Consider the following 20,001-nt stretch of genomic DNA (forward strand, 5'->3'; position numbering starts at 1 on the left):
AGTCACAGGTGCCAATGAGGTCTGGCTGCAGCCATTGGTCATTGTCTGTCATGGAGTTTGCAAAGCCATAGGGGCCTGATTGGAATGGGTAGGTCAGCAATCTCACCGAGCAGCAGCTGGGCTCATGCTGGTCACATGTGAGTCAGGCCAGCTTCCCTTGGAAAATGCATGGGGACTTTGCCTTTGGGGAAGTGCTTTGTGGGGATCAGATGAAACACAGAGAGAATAATGGGGTCCCAGCCAAACCTGTTTTGTGTGGCTTCAGATTCATGCTTGGCGTTTGTGAGGGAGAGTGATGCAACCATAGTGTAAATGCAGTGGTGCCCTGTAGATGGCTTAAAATAGTGATGCTTAAAATGTGGTCCATGAACCAGTTGCCTGTCTGCGATCCACCAGCTGCAGGTTGGATCGTTGAGGCAGAGAGGCCAGGATGGGGCTGCAATCCCCCTCCCTTCCCAGGTTGGTATTGTTGAAGACTTTTAGACTTTTTGTATTGTGGGGCTTGGTTTTCCCTTGCCTGAATTTGACAAATACAGACTATTTGACAAATACAGATTTGACAAATACAGAATTTGACAAATACAGACTATTTGGTTTTCGTGGCTCTCCCCCTCTGGGGAGTGGGTGGGTTCTAGGGTTTCAAAACCAGAAATGAAAAGGGGGGGGGGTATTGAGGCTACTTTTCTGTCCTCCTAGACTTTCAGAAACTTCAGCAGCCTCAGTAAACTTCCCCCGTTTCATTTCTGAAATGCAGCCTGTCAGGCCCTCCAAAGCCTGGGACAGTGATAGTTCACTCTCCCCAGAAGCTTGGGATACATCCTACAGAAGTTCCTTGGGCTCATTTGAAGCTAGGGGACATCCTGCACCTTTTCCCCCAAAGCAGCGATTTTCAACCCTTTTCATCTCTCAGCAAACTGAGAAGGCACTAAAATTGTCAAGTCAAAACCATCAGTTTTTTTGACAATTGACAAAGATACTGCACTGCTGGCTGGGATCTCACCTGCCCCCCCTCAATGGCCATGTTAATAAATCAACCTCTCCCAAACTCCTGTGGCACACCTGTGTACCATTCACAGCACAGTGGCTGAAATTCGCTACCCCAGAGGCTTTGGATTACTTTTACAGATTTTGTGCTTCCCATCTTTTATTGTTTTCCAGCCAGCCTAACTGGACCTCTGAAGCCTGGGAATTTATTTGCTGTTCTTCCCCAGATTGGTTCAGATGTAACAAGAAACCAGCATTATGTGCATGAACAGGTATGAGGCTTAGGTTTATATACTCTTCTGCCCCCCAACATATGAAAAGGGAAAATTTAAAGTTTCTCATTTCATGTAAATATGGGAAACAGTGGTTTGTTAACAAACTAGGATAGTGAACCAGGATCTAATATCATTATTTGTTAATTAGCTATGTCCTTCTATGAAACTGTGCAAACCATAGTTTCCTGGTCGAAATGGGAAACCATGTTCTATTACAAACAGTGGATGGAAACATTAAACTCCTCTCCTTGTGCATAAAGAAAGACAAACAGGGAGGAGAAAGCAGTGAACCCAAGGCTCTTGCACATAACTACAAACCATGGTTTGTCACTAGATCTGAATGGAGACATAACAAGTCCACTGAAATAGTACAGTCTCAGCAGGCTGCAGGCCAAGGAAAGCAGGGTTTGCAGAGGAATGGAGAGGGGGGAAAGACAGAGGGTAGAACTCTGAGAAGAAACAGGAAGAGAGGTCACTCAGCTAACAGTGAAGTGGTAAGGAAAGCTGAAGTTCACATGTTGATTCGATGTAGCTCATTTGATGTAGAAACCCATCATGATGTAGCCATACCCTTCCAGTCTTACTATATTCTCACAAATCTGTTTTAAAAAATTCAGTTCTCCACTCAGAAGATCTGACACTATAGATAATAACCAGCTCTATCATTGACAGGATGCTGGGGAAATATTAACTACAAGTAAAAGCCTTTCAAATGAAAGTCATAAAATATTATAGGCAATTATGTTTCGTCAAAGTTAATTATTTACTTTGCTTATTCGACTTTTAAAAAAAAATCTAGTTTTTTTTTCCTTTTGCAGCATTAAAACTATAAAAAGCAGAGTGAATTGGATTCTGCCTCTTTTCCCATGTTCAACCTATGTACAGAGGCTGGTGAGACAAACCCTGATAAGGAAGTCTTCTTGAAGGAGCCCCACTCATCTAGCACTTCTTGGCCTAGGAGGAAGTATGTTGGTCCACCTCTGTTTGGTTTGGAGCTTGGCTCTTCTGGCTGTCACACAGGATGTGGCCCAACAGGCAGTCCAGTTTTTGGCAGAATTTAACAGACGTGCAGAAGACCTGTCTTATGAAAGCTCACTCGCTTCATGGGATTATAATACCAACATCACAGACGAAAATGCCAGGAAGATGGTGGGTACTTTTGATAACCATTTGTTATTATCTTAGATTTGTCAACATAAAACTAGAGTCATAGAAATGAGATGGAGCAATGAATAAGATGAAGAACTGGGCATTTTCAGAGACAAGTTTTGAATGTTAGACAGAGATACGGGCCCCAAAACCTATCAACATGATTCTTATGTTTATGGCTTACATGATATGAAATGGTGTCCTATTCAGGACAGACAACAAAAATGAATATTCCCAGAAAAAAATCTCTTGGATAATCAGTAATGCACACGTTATACCAAGGTAGAATTCTGCGATGACTTTTCATAATAGTGTATCTTTCAGATTCCCATATATGGAATAAGCCCTTACTACCCAAACTATTAGAAATATCTTAGCCATATTTTCCTGTTCCACCTTCCTTCTCACCCTCTAAAGATCAGGGATAAATCTCATCTTTGCAGTAGCAGGTGGGCACCATCCAGCAAATATGAATAATCCTATTTAGCTCAATGGGATTTACTCCCGTGTATGAGTGTGTAGGATTGTGACCTTAGTTCCCCAAAAGGGCTTGTTAGTCCTGGCTTATTGTTTAGTCTCATTTGATTGCTTTCAGTGGGAACTATGACTTTTTCTGGGTTAAGAATAATATCTGCCAGTGGAATTCACAAGCAAGCCGGTGGAGCTTTGCAGATAGAATTGGGCTGCAAAAGATTTTTGCTCCAGTGTGCATCGTTGTATGCTTACTTGACATTGAATCTTACTTGCCATTTTGTTGCCCATTCAGCTGGTTTGTTGAGCTCCTTTTGGAGAGCTGCAAAAGAGTTTGGATTTTCACCAGTCTGTTAAAATCTGCAGGAGTGATTACTTCACTGTTTACTCCAGAGGTACTGAGATCCATGTTGGGAGAGTGAAATTCTATTAATTATATTTCATACGTAAAGCTCTACTGGATCTGACCACAAGTCTAGTCCAACATTCGATGCATATTATGTTTCCTTGCAAATCAATAATTCAGAATTTAAATGAATCTTTTTCAGAATGAAGCAGGCTCCAGGTGGTCAGTATTTTATGAAGAAGCCTCCAACAATGCCAGTAATTTCAATCTGAATAGCATATCAGATAATATGATCAAACTCCAACTTCAGTCTCTTCAGGACAAGGGATCCTCAGTGCTGTCTCCGGAAAAATACAGCCAAGTATGTTGTCGTGTATCTGTAGGCTTTCTCCATGTTGAAATTAGTCCATTGTAGGTGCCAATTACAAATGCTCCTGTTCATCATTCACCCTAGTAACATATATTAAAACTTAAAATGTTTACTTTGCTGTGAATGTAAAAATGGCTAGTGCAATTATATGAGGTCATACATACCGTGTTTCCCCCAAAATAAGACACTGTCTTATATTTTTTGGCTCAAAAAAACACACTATGTCTTATTTTCAGGGTAGGTCTTATTTTTTCAGAAGTCAGTCCTTTTATAGTTAATGGGACTTACTCCCTGGAAAGTGTGGAGAGCCTCAGAGCCCAGTATGCAGGCTGCCTTGCTTGCTGCTTCCCACCTCAGCTCCTCCTCAGCGTCCTCTTCCCAAGGTAGCACAGCAGGCGCTTCCTAGGTGGCGCGCATGGAACTTCAGCGTTCCTGGTTACGTTGTTTACCCGCCCCCACCCAAGGACCCCTTCCGCCCCTCCCGGCCCTGATCACAACTAGGTCTTATTTTTGGGGTAGGTCTTATATTTCAGCAATTCTCAAAAAACACACTAGGTGTTATTTTCAGGGCAGGTCTTATTTTTGGGGAAACAGGGTATTTCTAGATTAGATGATAAGACAAGTCACGAAACCACAAGCAAGTGACAGGCCAATCCTATCCACACTTCCCTGGGAGTAAGCCCCATTGACTCTAATGGAAATTACTTCTGAGTAGACATGCATAGGATTGGGCTGTGATGCTGTAGAATTTTAGTCCATCATTTTGTTTTTAAAAGAACAACCACCCAAAAACCTGAATGGTGAGGGTTGTTTTATAGCCCAGTCCCAGGCATGTTTGACTGAGAAGTCCCACTGAGCTCAATGGGGCTTCCTGTAAAGGAAGAACACACAGAACTACATGTTAAACATGCAGTCATTATGCACCCTTTCTCAGGAATCAGCCCATTTGACTCCCATTTGACTTACGCCAAAGTAAACATTTATACTGAATGTCATACTGATCCTATGCATGTTTACTGATCATACTAATTTTAGTATTTATGTCATTTTCTGTGCAACTGTAAAAATGCATTTGTGCACTTCAGATATTTTAAATGTCACGTATGAATACCATTAATGCCAGAGAGAGTTTGGAAAATAAATCAAATGTAGCTCAGTGAATGCAAGATTCACAATCATATTAGGGACTAATTTAAAACAAAGTTGACATAAGTTGCACAGTGACAATAAACTTTTTTTTCTCCTCAATATGCTTGCTTTTACATTTACTTACAGCCCAATTTCATGCATGATTACTTCAAAGTAAACCCCATACTGGATTAAATAGGACTTACCCTAGATAAATGTGCAAGGGGCTACAGCTTCAATAATCTCATATTTAGGATGAGTATATTCCAAGATGTGTCCCTTTTAAGAGATCTGAGCAATATTCAGAAGGGAAGAGCTTTCCCCTATCTCTGCAGCACTACCACTGATGAAGCTGCATCTGAAAATCGTCAAGTTTGTCTCATAGTCCTTTATGTAGGTGTGAAGTTAGGATTCACAATTAAGGGTGAAAATCATGTGCAGACCATGAGTTAATTCATTCAAAATTTATTACAGGATAAATTTATGGTTGCATATTAAAAGAGAATTAACCAATACTTAACTCTTTGAAATCAATGAAAGGATCAAGGCAGGGCTGCCAGGAGAAAGGCACAGAGGTACTTACACACACCATTATCTATACATACATAAACTCACAAACTCCAGCATGTGCATGCACTCTCAGACACACATCACACACAAATCCTGCTCAACAGGACTTATCAAGGTTGACATATTCAGATTAGAGTAAAGAAATGATTGGGATGGAGGATGAGAAAAGTCTAAATCATCTATGCAATTAACTTGGAAATACTGTTATAACATTTTCATGACTGTTCCTTGTCTGATAATTCAACAAGGTAAGCAGGGGAAAAGTGGTGAATGTGCTTGTTTACTAGCTTGAGTAAACAAGTCTTGTTTAAAGAACTTGTATTTTAAAATACCGTGTTCTTTCCAAGATGTTCAGTGATTCAAAGTCTAACTATGTAGGTCAACCAAAGGCCCTTTCAAAGTTAACCTAACCATGTGGGGTCCATTTTTTCATGAATAGGAAACAAGTGAGATCTGATTGCACAACCATGGAATGGGTACCTTCCAAGGGGAGAGAATTCTACAGGAAATATCTATGAGGCCCTGGCCTCATATATACCCAAATACACCATTTAAATGTTTTAGGGCGCAGTCCTAATCCCTTATGTCGGTGCTTTCCAACACTGACATAAGGGCAATGCAGCTCTGAGGTAAGGGAACAAACATTCCCTTACTGTGAGGAGGCCTCCGTGAGTGACATCCAACTGCAGGATGCAGCACACGTCCCATTGGCACCCTATGCCAGTGCTGGAAAGCACTGACATAAGGGGTGAGGATTGTGCCCTAAATGGTGTATTTAAACCTTTCCCCATGTAGCCAGGGTAACAAGGACTGAGTTGTTGGATGATGGTCAGTTTCAGCTGAAGGGTGAAATTCATGTCTGGAGTGCATCTTGTAGGCATGGAGAAGAATGCATTTTAAAAGGGTGAGAGCACTGTAAGCACCTCGGTCCACTGAGAATCATCCCAAGAAAGTAGGTCCATGTCACAGGGTTGGGGTATAACATCTAACTTGTTGGGAGACCAAAAAAGGAGCCCCAAAAGTGACAGCTAATGACCAGAGAGATGCTGTATACTATAGAGATTTATTGTTACCTTGTGCCACCCAGGAGGTTGCCCACTTCCCTTATAGTATCCCCGAAACATTCTTCCTGTTCACAGATAGATGTTGGTGATCTTTAGTCTATGAGATAGCCCCTCTTCAGACCAAGTATGCTACACACATTTGTGGGTGCTGGGTTGTGGAACTGGTGGATCTTCCTTGGCTAGCAAGTCCTATGGTGTCCAGAAATCCCAGGGATCCTCTCCTTTACCTCTGGCTTCAGGGAAGTCCTCTGCCTGTTGTGTTAGTCTTAACCAGGCAGCAGGGCATTTTGGGAATGAATCCCTTCATTTTTCTCCACATTCTCTCTTTTTTCCCTGTTGGAAGTCCTGGTCAGACCAATTGCTTGTGGAATTTCTTCTCTTAGGTTGTCAGTTTTTCATTTCACGATGTACTTAGAGGGATATTTTTACCCACATTTATAGCTTGGCACAGAAAGTATGGCAAGGATATTCTCCGACTCAGTCAATTCATGTCCTGTATTATATTTTGCCATAGTAGAAGAATTCATTAATTCCCACTGTAACAAATCAGTTAAATTGAAATATGTAAGTGACCTTGGGCCAGTCACTATCTTTCAGCCTAACCCATACCTCACAGAGTTGTTTTGAGGACAAGAGAAGGGAAGGAACCATGCAAACCACCCTCAGCTCCTCAGAGGAAGGGCGGTATAAAAATGTGAAAAATGAATAGAAAATAATGTGCTTTAGTCATATTCTGTGGAAATGCCTGCCTCCTAATTGGTAGCATGGGGACCATAATATTGTATTTATTTAAAAACATCTCATTAATCTCACTTTCTTCTTTTTAAAAGCCATTTCTTCCCAACATTGCATATACGCAACAGATAAAATGTATACACCTGTGGGCTGGGCAGAAATGGGTTAAACTAAGGCACCCCTACAATAGCCTGAAGCATGGTTGTGAATGGCAGATATTTTGAAACAGGAGGTTAAGAATCAGATGCTTTTTTTAAAAAAAAAGTTATTAAAACAGGGCCAATTTGTATAGTAGTTAAAGTATTGCACTGGGCCAACTTCCACAGAGAACTGAGAATATGTTCCCCTAAAGGAGTGACACCCATACAGAAATCATCCTGCCTATGCATTGTTTTTTGTATGACAAACACAGCACCTGTTTGTTCTTGCAGACTTTTGTGTTTCATGTAATTACAGCAAAATTACTGCTCAGGGCTGACACTCTCTGTGATGGTTCTTGCCTGACAACGGCAATTCCGTGTCATTTGAGAACAAAGTCCTCTGCTGTTTTCACATTGGGAGATTGAAAAGGGCTTTTCCTGCTTAAAGAGATAATGAAGATTGTCATTGTGTTTCTTCATAATGTATTCCAGTTGGCTCCCACATAGCTTTAATTTAAAACACATTTTTTAAAAATAGCTGGGAAGTTTAAAGTTCATAGCTTCACATACTGTCTCCCCTGAAGGGCCTATTGATATGTTTGTTCTTTGACATTTAAAGTTTCATTAGCCCTGACAGGGTTAATAATAGTACTGTCTTCAGTTAATAGCAGCTGGATTGGCCTCCTCTAGGGCTCCTCATAGATAGGGCTCCCCTAGGACACCTACACCCCCCTACACCTGCAGTGGTTCTGATCCTTAAGGCCTCTGCCAATCCAGTTCCTATTAATGAAGGAAAACTTAAGTCTGTCAGGGCTGACAGTGCTTTAAATATCAAGATAGTTTAGCCCTCAGTCTTGAAAATGGAATAATTCCCTGACACATTGTTGGAGGAAATTAAAAACAGTTTCCTCTTTGGGGGGAAGCAGAGTAGCTTAAGCAGCAGACCCCCCCCCCTTTGGGTATCACCCCACCCAGCTGACTGCTAATCAATAAAAAAGACAAAGAGGCAATGGCTTGTTAAAGTTGCTCAAAAGGAAGTTATTTACTTACAGTTCCACTGAGTGTATATTTACAGCATCTGATTAGGATCAGAGGTTCAGCTAACATTTAGAGATAGCAAGGCCTTGGAGCTGCCTCGCCCTGCATGCCTTGTGCTCAAGATAGCCTGAGCATCAGAGCCCTGGTGTGCCCCATCTTAACAGGTCGGTGGTCAGAGGACAAGAGGAAGTGCTCAGAGGAGAAGGGAAGGATAAAGGGTTAGGGCCACACCCCACAAGGATCACCGAAAGAACAGGTAGAAAGGTCAGAGTCACTGGGCCATAGCTTGACCCTTCTGGACAGCATCCTGCCCCCTCTGGACAGCAGATGGAGTTGCATCAACTCCATCACACATTACACAGACTCATTATATGCTGGTAATGGTTTCATGGCTGGTTAGTTGTTCTCATAGGTCTAATTTAACCAAAACTGCCCAAACCACCCCTTGGTTGGTGGTTCACACACCAACCACGCCATCTACTTTAAAACAGTATTAGACCTCTTGTGAGGGGTCAATGCACATGAACCTCACACACTATCACACACCATCTACTTTAAAACAGTATTAGACCTCTTGTGAGGGGTCAATGCAGATGAACCACCCCCACATGACCAGATGAACAGAAATGGTATTCTAGAAGGGAGAATAAGCTATGCACAATTCTGCCCCTAATGGGGGTGTGTGGCTTGTACAGTATTGTCTAACAGCCCAGTCCTATGGTTTTTCCTACCATAGCATGCAGCTGCACCAAAATGGGTAGTGCTGCATCCTGTGGTGGGGGTGGGTGGGCTGATCAAAAAACCTTTGGTATCGATTGTGTTAGGAGCCCGCCCAAGGAAGCACAATTGCCAGAAAGATCTTCTAATCTATACAAAAGTTAGCACTTTAAATATAAATCTATAGTTATTTGCTCCTCAACAGCTATATGGAACTGGTAGAGATTTTTTCTTTTCTAGAGACTTTTTCTTTGGGAATTCTGCATGTTGCCACACAAGGAGCACACACTACTTGCATCTGGGACAAGAGCAATGGCAGTGCCACTGGGGTGAGGCTGGTTGGACGTGCCAAATCAGGACTTTACCATTTTACTGGCGTATAAACATCATAGACTAGACATATATTATTTTTCTTAATATTTTTCATATATCTTGCGATACAAGGACATCTGCAAGAGGGATCTGAAGGCCTTAGGAGTGGACCTCAGCAAGTGGGAAACCCTGGCCTCTGAGCGGCCTGCTTGGAGGCAGGCTGTGCAGCATGGCCTTTCCCAGATTGAAGAGACACTTGGCCAACAGTCTGAGGCTAAGAGGCAAAGAAGGAAGGCTCATAGCCAAGGAGACAGACCAGGGACAGACTGCACTTGCTCTTAGTGTGGAAGGGATTGTCACTCCCGAATTGGCCTTTTCAGCCATACTAGACACTGTTCCAGAACCACCTTTGAGAGTGCAATACCATAGTCTTTTGAGACTGAAGGTTGCCAACAATATTATTTTTATTGTATCTTGCCCTTTGCAAGGCAGATTTTTTTTTTTTAAACTGCATTATATCTGTTGGAAACATCTAATTATGAATATCACAATTAGCAATGATATGAAATTGCTCATCTTTAAGATACTGCAAAACCTTTTGCTGTTTCTTATTCTAATTACGAGAAGTTGCAGTGGGATGAAACCAGTGAACCCTGACAGTGACAGAAAAATAGCTGTTGGAACTGACCCACAACCAGTAGTGTAGCTACAGGGCAGCACAGCACCAAGTTTTGCAGGGTGCTTCAACCTACTGTGTCAGCTGGCCCACCCCTTCTCCAGAAGAGTAATTCCCGGTGGCAAGAGCAAAGCAGAGGACTGTAAAACAGTCTTTCTTTGAGTAGAAGATACTCTTCACAAATGGGAGAGAACTCTGGATCCAAACCTAGCCGCACTAGCACCAGGTGGCTGGAGACCATGTGGTAAAGCCCTGTGCTGGAACACCCTGACATTCTGACAGCAGTGAGCAGTGGCAACAGTAAGCAACAACTCTGTCCTCTCCATTGTCAAATGGCTGGGGGGAATGTGCAGCAGCTGACCAGTCCTGGGGAACTTGGGCTACTTGCTTGGTTACAGATGGCAAATGAGGGTCCTCTCAAGCCAACCAGGCAGGAAAACGTTTATAAACCGGAAGAGAGTTCAGTCTTATTTGGTTTCATGCTGCTGACGTCCTACCTAGAGGCAATGACTATTGACAGGCAGGCCAGTACTGTTACGAGCTTGCAACTTTGCTATACAGTATTTATCCATTGGAGTATATTTTAACAGCTGCTCATCTAGTTGCAGGATTCAGGCCTCTGCCTTCTGGAAAAAGAATGTTTTGACTTCTCAATAGCATGTCTTCTGTTTAAATTGCAGCTGAACACTATTTTAAATAAAATGAGTACCATCTACAGTACTGGGACTGTGTGTAAGCCAGACGATCCTGCCAGCTGCTTACCCCTGGAACCAGGTATAATAAAAGAATGAACATCACCTAGTCAGGTCCACTCTCTTCCTAGTATTAAAACCCCCCCTACCATCCACCAGTGTGTGGGGTTTCCACTGTACCCTACATATTATGTAAAGGGGAAAAAAACACAAAGTAAGGCCAAAGCACTCATTACACATAATGTGTAATTCAGGGGTGTCAAACATAAGGCCCACAGGCCGAATGCAGCCCCTAGAAGTAATTTATCTGGCTCCCATTATAATTGCACTCCCCCAGCCTGGTAGCCTCTTACATATCTTGAAAATATGAACAAGATTTGCTCATTTACTCTTCTGTCATTTGCAGCTAATGAGTTTCTATGTGAGAACAAAGTGCTTATTTCTGACCATCATCTGCTTAGGGCACAATCCTAACCCTTTATGTCAGTGCTTTCCAGCACTGGCATAGCAGTGCCAATGGGACATGTGCTGTATCCTGAAGTTGGGTGGCACTCACAGAGGCCTCCTCAAAATAAGGGAATGTTTGTTCCCTTACCTCAGAGCTGCATTGCCCTTAAGTCAGTGCTGGAAAGCACTGACATAAGGAGTTAGGATTGTGCCCTTAATGATGTCACTTCCAACTCTCAGTAAGCTCCATGAATGCTATTCGGCCCACTGTATGAAAATAAGTTTGACATCCCTGGTGTAGTTTGTCTGTCCATTGGATTTTGTAAAAATGTAACATATGAATGAAACAAATGTGTTTGGAAACACATTCATTATTCAGGCAAACTCATTGGAGAACCAGGATTGGCTGCAGCTCCTTATTGAGTGTACTGTACACTCAATAACAAACCTGGGTTTGTTGCTGAGCTATGTGTGAACAAGTTCTCAGAATGCACTTTTTGCTGGTTTAAGTTGTTTCTGCCCAACATTGCATATACACAACAGGGTTCAAATATGTACACCTGTGGGCTGGGCAGAAATGGATTAATTTATATGTTTCTAACATTTTATATCATTTCAGGCATTGATGAAAGTTTACTAAATAAGGAAATAGAACAGGAAGGGGGTTGCTTCTGTTCGATTTTAGCACATGATTTTAGTAATTAACCCATTTCTGCCCAGGCCACAGGTGTACACATTTGATCACTGTTGCATTTATGCAACTTTGAGCAGAAATTACGTAATTCTACTGCTTGCAGGACACAATTGCTATCCATGACCAGACTGACCATCATTCACCACTGATGCATAGACATGTCATTTGAGGTGGTACACGGAATCAATGCTTTATATAGCTGAGAGTCTGCCACTATATAGGCAAATCCCAATTTTAAATGGGTATGATCCTGATTTTATTATGTCAGGTCTGGACGTCATCATGGCCGACAGCACTGATTACTCTGAGAGACTGTGGGCTTGGCAAGGTTGGAGAGCTGACATTGGCCAGAAAATGAGACCTTTATATGAAGGTTATGTTGAACTGAAGAATGAGGCTGCAAGAATGAACGGTAAGCTACAATCACACTGTTTTTCATTTAGTTTTCAAGACAGCACAGCCTGTAATACTTCTCCTTATGCAATGTCATATGCATCACCTTTTGGGGATATGTATGACTGATAATAGAAAACTGATAATAGAAAAATATGTATGACTGATATATATAAATTCATATATTCTTTCATTGTGTTACATCATATCCACTTTGCATTAAGATTATATAAGACCATCCAACTCCAAGACAAAACAGACCATGAATGTTAGGCAAGATTAATCAGTTGGATATCAGGAGACATTAGACTGGTGGAACTTGTATTAAGTTCCTCTTATTCCCATGATGAACAACAGGAAATTAAAAATATATCTGTTATTTCTCTCAAATCAAATTATGGCTATACAGCAGTGTTATTCAAACTGTGAGGCACAGCTCCCTGTGGAGGCGCCACGAACGCTCAGGGGAGGCGCAGGTTGTCCTCTCGCAGCGACACAGTCACACCACCATTCCTGGTCAGAGCCCTTTCACCTCCTCTGCTTTTTATTTATTTATTTATTTATTTATTACAGATACAGGAAAGGAAATGGGTTATACTTAGGTCAGGTACAACACAGGTTACACATGAGGGTATTGGCCCTAGATTCCAACATGCATCATTCAGTTAACAAAAAAACAACATAATCATCAGTACAAAGGCTATCATATTTATCAATTTAAAAAATTAAATTTAGCGAAACACTCAGTATTGTTTAACTAAAATTATCTATCCAATCATAAAAAAACTTCCAATAATTTCTTACTCTTTTTCTTTCATTCTTTCTGTTAAAACTTCCATTTCTGCTATTTCATAAATTTTATCTATTAAATTTTCTCTAGTTGGCACATCTGTAAATTTCCATTTTTGCGCAAACAATATTCTTGCCGCTGTAACAATATGTATGATAAGGTGTTTCTTACATTGATCTTTAATTTCTGATGTCACATTCAGGAGGAATATTTCTGGTTTGAATGGTAATACGCAATGCAATATCTCTTGCAACAGTTTATGTATCATTTTCCAGTATTTCTTTGCTTTTTCACATGTCCACCACATATGATAAAAGGTTCCTTCAACCTCATTACATTTCCAACACTTGTTTGATAACCCAGAGTACATTTTTGCTAATTTCTCTGGCGTTAAATACCATCTATAAAACATTTTATATAAATTCTCTTTAAAAGACACTGCTTTAGTTATCTTAATGTTTGTATTCCAAATTTGGTTCCAGACGTCCATCAGTATATTATATCCAAAATTTTTTGCCCAACGCACCATTGCATCTTTAACTGTCTCATCCTCCATTCTTATCTCCAGGAGAAAATTGTACATTTTTGTTATATATTTCCCCTCATCAATCAAAAATATTTTATCAAAACTTATATCTTCTTCATAAAGACCTATTTTTTGGTCTTCTCATAATCTCTTCTCTGCTTTTTTTTTAAAGCAGAAGAAATGGGAGTTGCTCAGCTGCTCCCTCCGAGAGTCTCTGCGAGAGTGGCTGCTGCCGCCCACCCTCTTCTCCCTCCTCTCTGAGGCTGCCGCCTTCTGTGTCCTCTTCGGCTCCAACCCTCCAGTTGGCAAATACCGAGTATGCTCAGTTTGCAGTCCTTGCCCTTGCTGACCGTCAGAAAGAAACCCTCCTTGATCCTTGTCTGGTTGGTTCCTAGTTCCCAGCCTGGGATCGCTTCTCATCTAAGTGAAATCTCTCTTTTCAACCCCTCCCTCTTCCACTCCCCCCTTTCGATCTCCAAATCTTCCCACTTTCCTCCCCCTTCCCAAATAAAATGCTTCCTATTTTACCAGTCACCAGGGCTCTTAAAGTTGCTTCCATGCAGTTGGCAAAGGGGGGGAAGACATGCACACACTTTACTTGGCCAGGAGCAGAAGGGAACAGTTTTTAAAGTGATTTATTCATCTTCTTGTTTGACTGAAGAGGAGAAGCTGTATTTTTAAAGTGATGAATCTTGCTATTTGAAGGGAATACTTATCATCCATTGATGAAGTGATTACCAGCCCAATCCTATCCACACTTTCCTGGGAGTAAGCCCCATTGACTCTAATGGGACTTACTTCTGAGTAGACATGCATAGGATTGAGCTGTGCATCTCCTAGTATAGGAGACAAATCAGCTTCCTAACCAAACCCTTATCAGCTCTGATATATTTTCATGGTCTATTTTTGTTTTCCCCACCAGCTGCTGGAAAAACTTAATTTCATTAAATAAATAAAGGGTTCAGTCCTATCCAAGGAGAATGGGAGAGATGACTAGTTGGATTGGGGTCTACAGGGGTGTGTGTGTGTAATGTTGGTCAGACTGGTTGTTCTGAAAGTTCATTTGATAAAACAATTCTATTGGTATGCTTACAAAGTTTAAAAAAATGAGTCCTCCTGGACCAGACAAAATCTACCTACTCCAGCATCCAGTCTCCAACAGTGATCAGCAGCTGATCATTTATAAAGCATGTATATTGCTGTGTATTAATAATATATTTTTAATATCTGCATTTAATCAATGATATGATTAATATAATTAATATTAATATAGTTAATATTTCTGGCCACTTCCTGTTTAATGATGTCACTTCCAGCCCTCAGGAACTTGATGGGGAGTCATGGCCAACAGCCATGGGGGTCAAGGGAGCCATGGGCCGGAAAAGTTTGAGTACCACTGCTATACAGTATTTAATAGAAATATTGCATGAGAAAAGATGGTCTTATACCTTTAAGTTTTTAAGAGTGTCAAATACCTCCTTTTCTCCTCATTTTCCTAGTTCTCTAAATGTAATTATGACATGCTATCAAAACCAGTATTTATTATTTATTTAAATGATTTCTATCCCACCTTTCCTTCTAAATAAGCAGAATGCTCCCGGTGATGTACAACATAGAGAAAATCAGTGCCAAAATAAGATAAATAAAATATAAAGTGTAATAATCTTAAAAAATTGTCAAGTTAAAAACATTAAACAAATATAACCACAAAACCTAAAAGCAACTAATTAAAAAGAGAAGGGTAGGTGGAAAAGCAAAGTCTTCATTCCTCTCTGGAAGACTCATAGGGAGAGAGTAGTTCCATAATAAAAGTGCTGCCACAGAGAAGGCCCTGTTCCTTGTTGTCATTCTGGCCTCTGCCAGAAGTAATACAAGCAGGAGGCCCTTTGCTGACTTTAGGGGATGGATCAGCCTGAAACTTGAGTAATTTTCTATATTATTCTTAAATGTGGCTACTCTTTCTGGATACAGTAATTTAGCTACCTCTTTAACAAGAAGACAATCCTTGTCGCACGGAGTCCATAACATTTCAAATATGGATTCACTGGTCTTCTTTGATGGCTACACAGTTGAACTTGGCCAGTGTTACTTAAAGCCATGTTCCCTTGTGTAATATACTTTCCCATAGTCTGATGCCTCATTCCATGACTTGGTTTTTCAGGTTATTCTGACTATGGTGATTACTGGAGAGGAAATTATGAAGTAGATTTTCCTGAGGATTATCGATACAGTCGTGATGAGTTGATCAGAGATGTGGAGGCGACATTTGAACAAGTAAGTCCACTGTTGGAACAGGGCTTGTTTCTCTTTACTGTACTGAGGCCTGATGCAAAACTTTTTGCAGTTCTTGCATGAGCTCAGAAAGGAAAATGAATTATCTGAAGTAATAATATAGAACTCTAACTTCAAAATCCTTGTAAGTGAGAAAGTTCTTAAAATGAGGACTTTATTCACTAAGCTCACTGGCATTCCATTTCTAAGTGTATTGAAATGTAACTATTGTTGACTTCAAGGGAACTTACAACCCAATCCTGAATGCAGTGGCTCTGCTGGGTGCAGTGGCGCAAAAATGACTACTGCTGTATACAGTGGTGCCACAGAGGCTGCTGGAGGTCTCCTCGGGGGAAGTCCCAAGCCCCGCAATGTGGCTTCTTAAGTCTGTGCCAGCTATTTTGTCTGTGTCAACTTGAGAGAGTCTAAGTCAGGCCTTCTGGTCCAACAGGGTGTTCAGGATCTGGCAGAGCTCAGTGGGTCCAACTCACTTCCTGCCTTCTCACCACTTCCCAGAGCTCTTACTTAGCTCTCTTCGGGGTCTGGCTGGTACTGGGCTCAGCCCCAAGTGGTGCTGGAATGGTCCTAACTCCATACAGGGTGTCATGGACATGACTTATGGCTTGTTTGCAACACCCAGTGCTGGCACTGAAGCTCAGTGCTGGTACTGGTCCAGTTTAGGATTGGGCCCTTAACTGCCTTGAATCTGAGTTTAGTATAATGGCCTGGGAGTGTTCCTAAGATACTTTCAAGATAGATATCTAAGGTCAGTGGCATATCTAGGAGTTGCTAGGAGGTCAAAAACCCTGGGCACCGTGCTTGCTGGCTTTCTTGCTCCCCCTGCCGCTGCCTTCCTATCCCACTTCAGAGGGCCAGGAAGGCTGTGTGCAGCCTCTGCAGCCCTCCAGAGGCCTTCTCAGACGTCCAGAGGGCCTTTAACACCTACCCGGCCCTCAAAAGTCCTTCTAATATCACTTCTGATTTTCACCAAAAACTGGAAGAGGGCCTCAGAAGGCCTCCAGAGAGCTTTTACAGCTCACTATGCAACGGCAGCTGCCACTCTCTATTGCCAAGAGGGGCTTGGCCCATGTGAACTTATGATAGCATCTCCAGAGTGGTTCATCCTTGACCATTGTTAGCCATGCTAGTTAAATACAGTCTCTGTGATCAGTGACAGGATGCCTTTGAATATCAGATCCTGGCTACAAGTAACAAAGGATATATGCGGCCTTCATGCTCTGCAAGGTTGGCTTCTCAGAAGCCCCTGGAAGCCCCTGTAGGAAACAGAATTCAGGACTACATGGACCTTTGATCTGATCTAGCAGGGCTCTTCTGAAGTTCCTGTGGTGATCCATCCCTGGCCATGGTTCAACTACTCCTACTGGTTAGGGAATGGTTCATGGTAGAAAGTGCTGTGGCTTGACTGGGGGTGAATGAGATTCTTTCCAATGTACCATTACGTAAATCATGCTTACCTAAATATTGTTAGACTTGGACTACACAGAATGAGGTTCAGCTAAGGTTGGTTGGAAAGCTTCCGTTACTGGCATGAATACATTTATTTGAACAACCCATTGCAGCTCCTAAATGATCCACTGATTGAATACATGGATATGAGCATTGATTCCCCAGTGCTGCTTTCTGGAAACAGCCAACAAGATAGCACCAGAACCACAGAAGAATTATGCCCCCAATTTCAGCTCTGGACAGTCCAGGAAGATACAGTGAAAAATATGGAAAGTCACTGAGATGTCCAGGAGAATTAACAGAGTTGCATTTCCCCAGGTTTTCTTCTAGTGTAGGTCATCCACCAGGGTGGCCAAATTCGTTTCAGTACCAAACCACAGCCTGAAACCAGATGGAATGGATCGATAATTTATGTCACCCAAGACTGCCTGGAGTTATTCAGCCACCATTTGCTTGAACAACCTGCCCATGAAGTGTATATTCATGGCTGGTAGATCATTTGAACCATCCTAATGCTACACAACCACTGTGTGTAAGGCTGTTGGTGCTACCACTTCTCACAAGGCAAGTGAGAAGTTTGTGACAAGTGGATGGACAAAAGTGAGTGTGCTCCACCAACCGACATGGTCACGCCAACTGACTTCCTTAGCTGGCTTTGTGGATAGGTTGGCCCTGATCTTGAGCCAGTCGCTATATTTCATTTTAGCCTATTTGGCTGAATTGTTGTAAAAAGGGGAGAGAAAAAGATAAATGCGATGCGTCTCTAGGAGGATGTGGGCCACACCGGTTGACGTGCATGTGGGGCTGACACCACTGCTCACCAACATTTTTAAAATCTTGCTGTTTTTTTAATAATACCATTATGTTAAATTTCAACTGATGTGTAATTTCATGCAGAATGCAATGAAACCAACCACAATGAAATATCTCAATTCTATCAAAATTATAGCCAAAAAGCCAGTGGGCCAGGGCAATGTTACATCACCATGCCTACCGCCTGGGGCATTACCCCACCTACTGCATTGGAGGAGGTCCATTATAAGGGTGGCATGCTTTCCTCCTGCACCAGGTGATGCAAACTCTAGTGATGCCACTGATTGGCAGACAAATGTCCTTGAGACATCACCCAGTGCGTAACATTAAATGCATTTCTCTGGGCTGTCTTTTTTTTTCCAGATAAAACCTTTGTATAGAGAACTGCATGCTTATGTGAGGCATAACCTGCGAAGGGTTTATGGTGAACATCGCATTGACCCACAAGGATGTCTTCCGGCCCATTTACTTGGTATGAAAATGGCTTTAATATCCATACCTCTTACTTGCTGCACTGAGAGCAAGACTGAAAACCATCTAAGAGCTATAACAGGCTATATATTTAGTAAGACTATTGCTAATCTTTATGGGTGTTACTGTAGAAGATTTCTCTGGTATAAATTACTCCAGGTTACTTGAATTGCTGTATGAAGAATAATTGACCAAGTGAATTACTATCTGAATTTTCCTAGTTTTTTTTATACCTATCTTAAGAGGTTAAGATAACACCTTCCTTCAAGGACAGGGAATTTCAGGATGCATCACTGAGCAAATGAACAGCTCAAATGTGAAAATCACATTTGGTAAAAGGAGGGAAAAAAAAGTCTATGTGTTAGCTCATTGTGACACAAGCTTGCTTTAGCATTTGAAAGCACTATGTACATTTTTTGTGTTTATTTATAATTTTGTTCTTTCTGTCAAAGGTGACATGTGGGGTAGATTTTGGACAAATTTGTACCCCTTAATGATTCCCTATCCTGCTAAACCAAACATTGATGTATCATCTGCAATGGTCGCAAAGGTAGGCAGGCCACATGCCTGGGTAAAAAGCATGGTCTTCATGGGTGATTAAAATCATTTTGTGGTAGTTCTTGATCTCACAATGACTTCATTAGCATTCGTCAGTATTCTGTAACTGATAAGCTTTCCTTACATGTTTCATATAAGAAAAATACGATATGGCTAAGCCATCATGTATAGCTGGTACTTTCCAGGCGTAATTCTGGTTCTTTCCCGTTTCCTGCTTCTCATGACCAGTCAATCGATATAATGATTCCTGTGGTTTTTTTTTTACAACCCTACCTCACAATCCTGAGGCAAGTTTTACCTCAGACTTCCTACTACTTAGCAAACAAAGGTTTTACTCACTAACAAATTCTGCAAGCGGAGACATGAACTAAACAGGGCTGCTGTTCTCGTGAGGGTGGCTTTGGATCACAGACAAGGGGGAAAGTGAACCAGCAGGGTTGGCCCTGAGCACCTCATGCCTGCTGCCTTGACAGGGCAGCTGTTTACCTTCGGAGGCTGGTCCCTCTCCCTCCTCTGCCCTGGGGCACAGCCAAAATAGTCTTCTTTCCTCTCGCTCCTCTTTTGGAAAGACCAGGGAGCTGGAGTCAGTTTTTGTAGTAGAGCAGAAGTGCTGGGCTTTGAAATGCTTTAGCATACTTGGCAACCTAGCAGACACATCTGCTTCTGCGCAGAGTAAACTCTGCTGGCCTTGGTACTATGCTGAGTGTCTAAGCCCTGTAAACAACAGGATGAAATAGGAAGCGGTCAGACCTAAGAATGTGTTGTTGCCAGCTAGCGTTATCTTTAACCGAAAGTAACATCAGCTTGCTCTGTATTGTGGGAGGAGAGTGAATAAAAGGCTGGAGAAGTTGGCACTGGAGCTTCCAGCTTCCAGCTTCTTCTCTGCATCTACCCTTTAAAATCT

The 20,001-nt window shown here is 41.8% G+C and overlaps 1 protein-coding gene across 1 annotated transcript in view; it reads left to right on the forward strand.

The window, feature by feature from the left end:
- Window positions 1–2,225: 2,225 nt before the first annotated feature.
- ACE2 (angiotensin converting enzyme 2) overlaps window positions 2,226–20,001 on the forward strand; it is a 36,221-nt gene continuing 18,445 nt past the window's right edge. The window contains exons 1-7 of the mRNA XM_066621314.1: window positions 2,226–2,408; window positions 3,428–3,586; window positions 10,656–10,749; window positions 12,077–12,220; window positions 15,679–15,791; window positions 18,432–18,540; window positions 18,992–19,089. Coding sequence (XP_066477411.1) covers window positions 2,226–2,408; window positions 3,428–3,586; window positions 10,656–10,749; window positions 12,077–12,220; window positions 15,679–15,791; window positions 18,432–18,540; window positions 18,992–19,089 — 900 coding nt within the window. The remainder of the gene's footprint in view (window positions 2,409–3,427; window positions 3,587–10,655; window positions 10,750–12,076; window positions 12,221–15,678; window positions 15,792–18,431; window positions 18,541–18,991; window positions 19,090–20,001) is intronic.

Source organism: Tiliqua scincoides, chromosome 3 (genome assembly GCF_035046505.1).
Source record: "Tiliqua scincoides isolate rTilSci1 chromosome 3, rTilSci1.hap2, whole genome shotgun sequence".
Lineage (NCBI taxonomy): Eukaryota > Metazoa > Chordata > Lepidosauria > Squamata > Scincidae > Tiliqua > Tiliqua scincoides.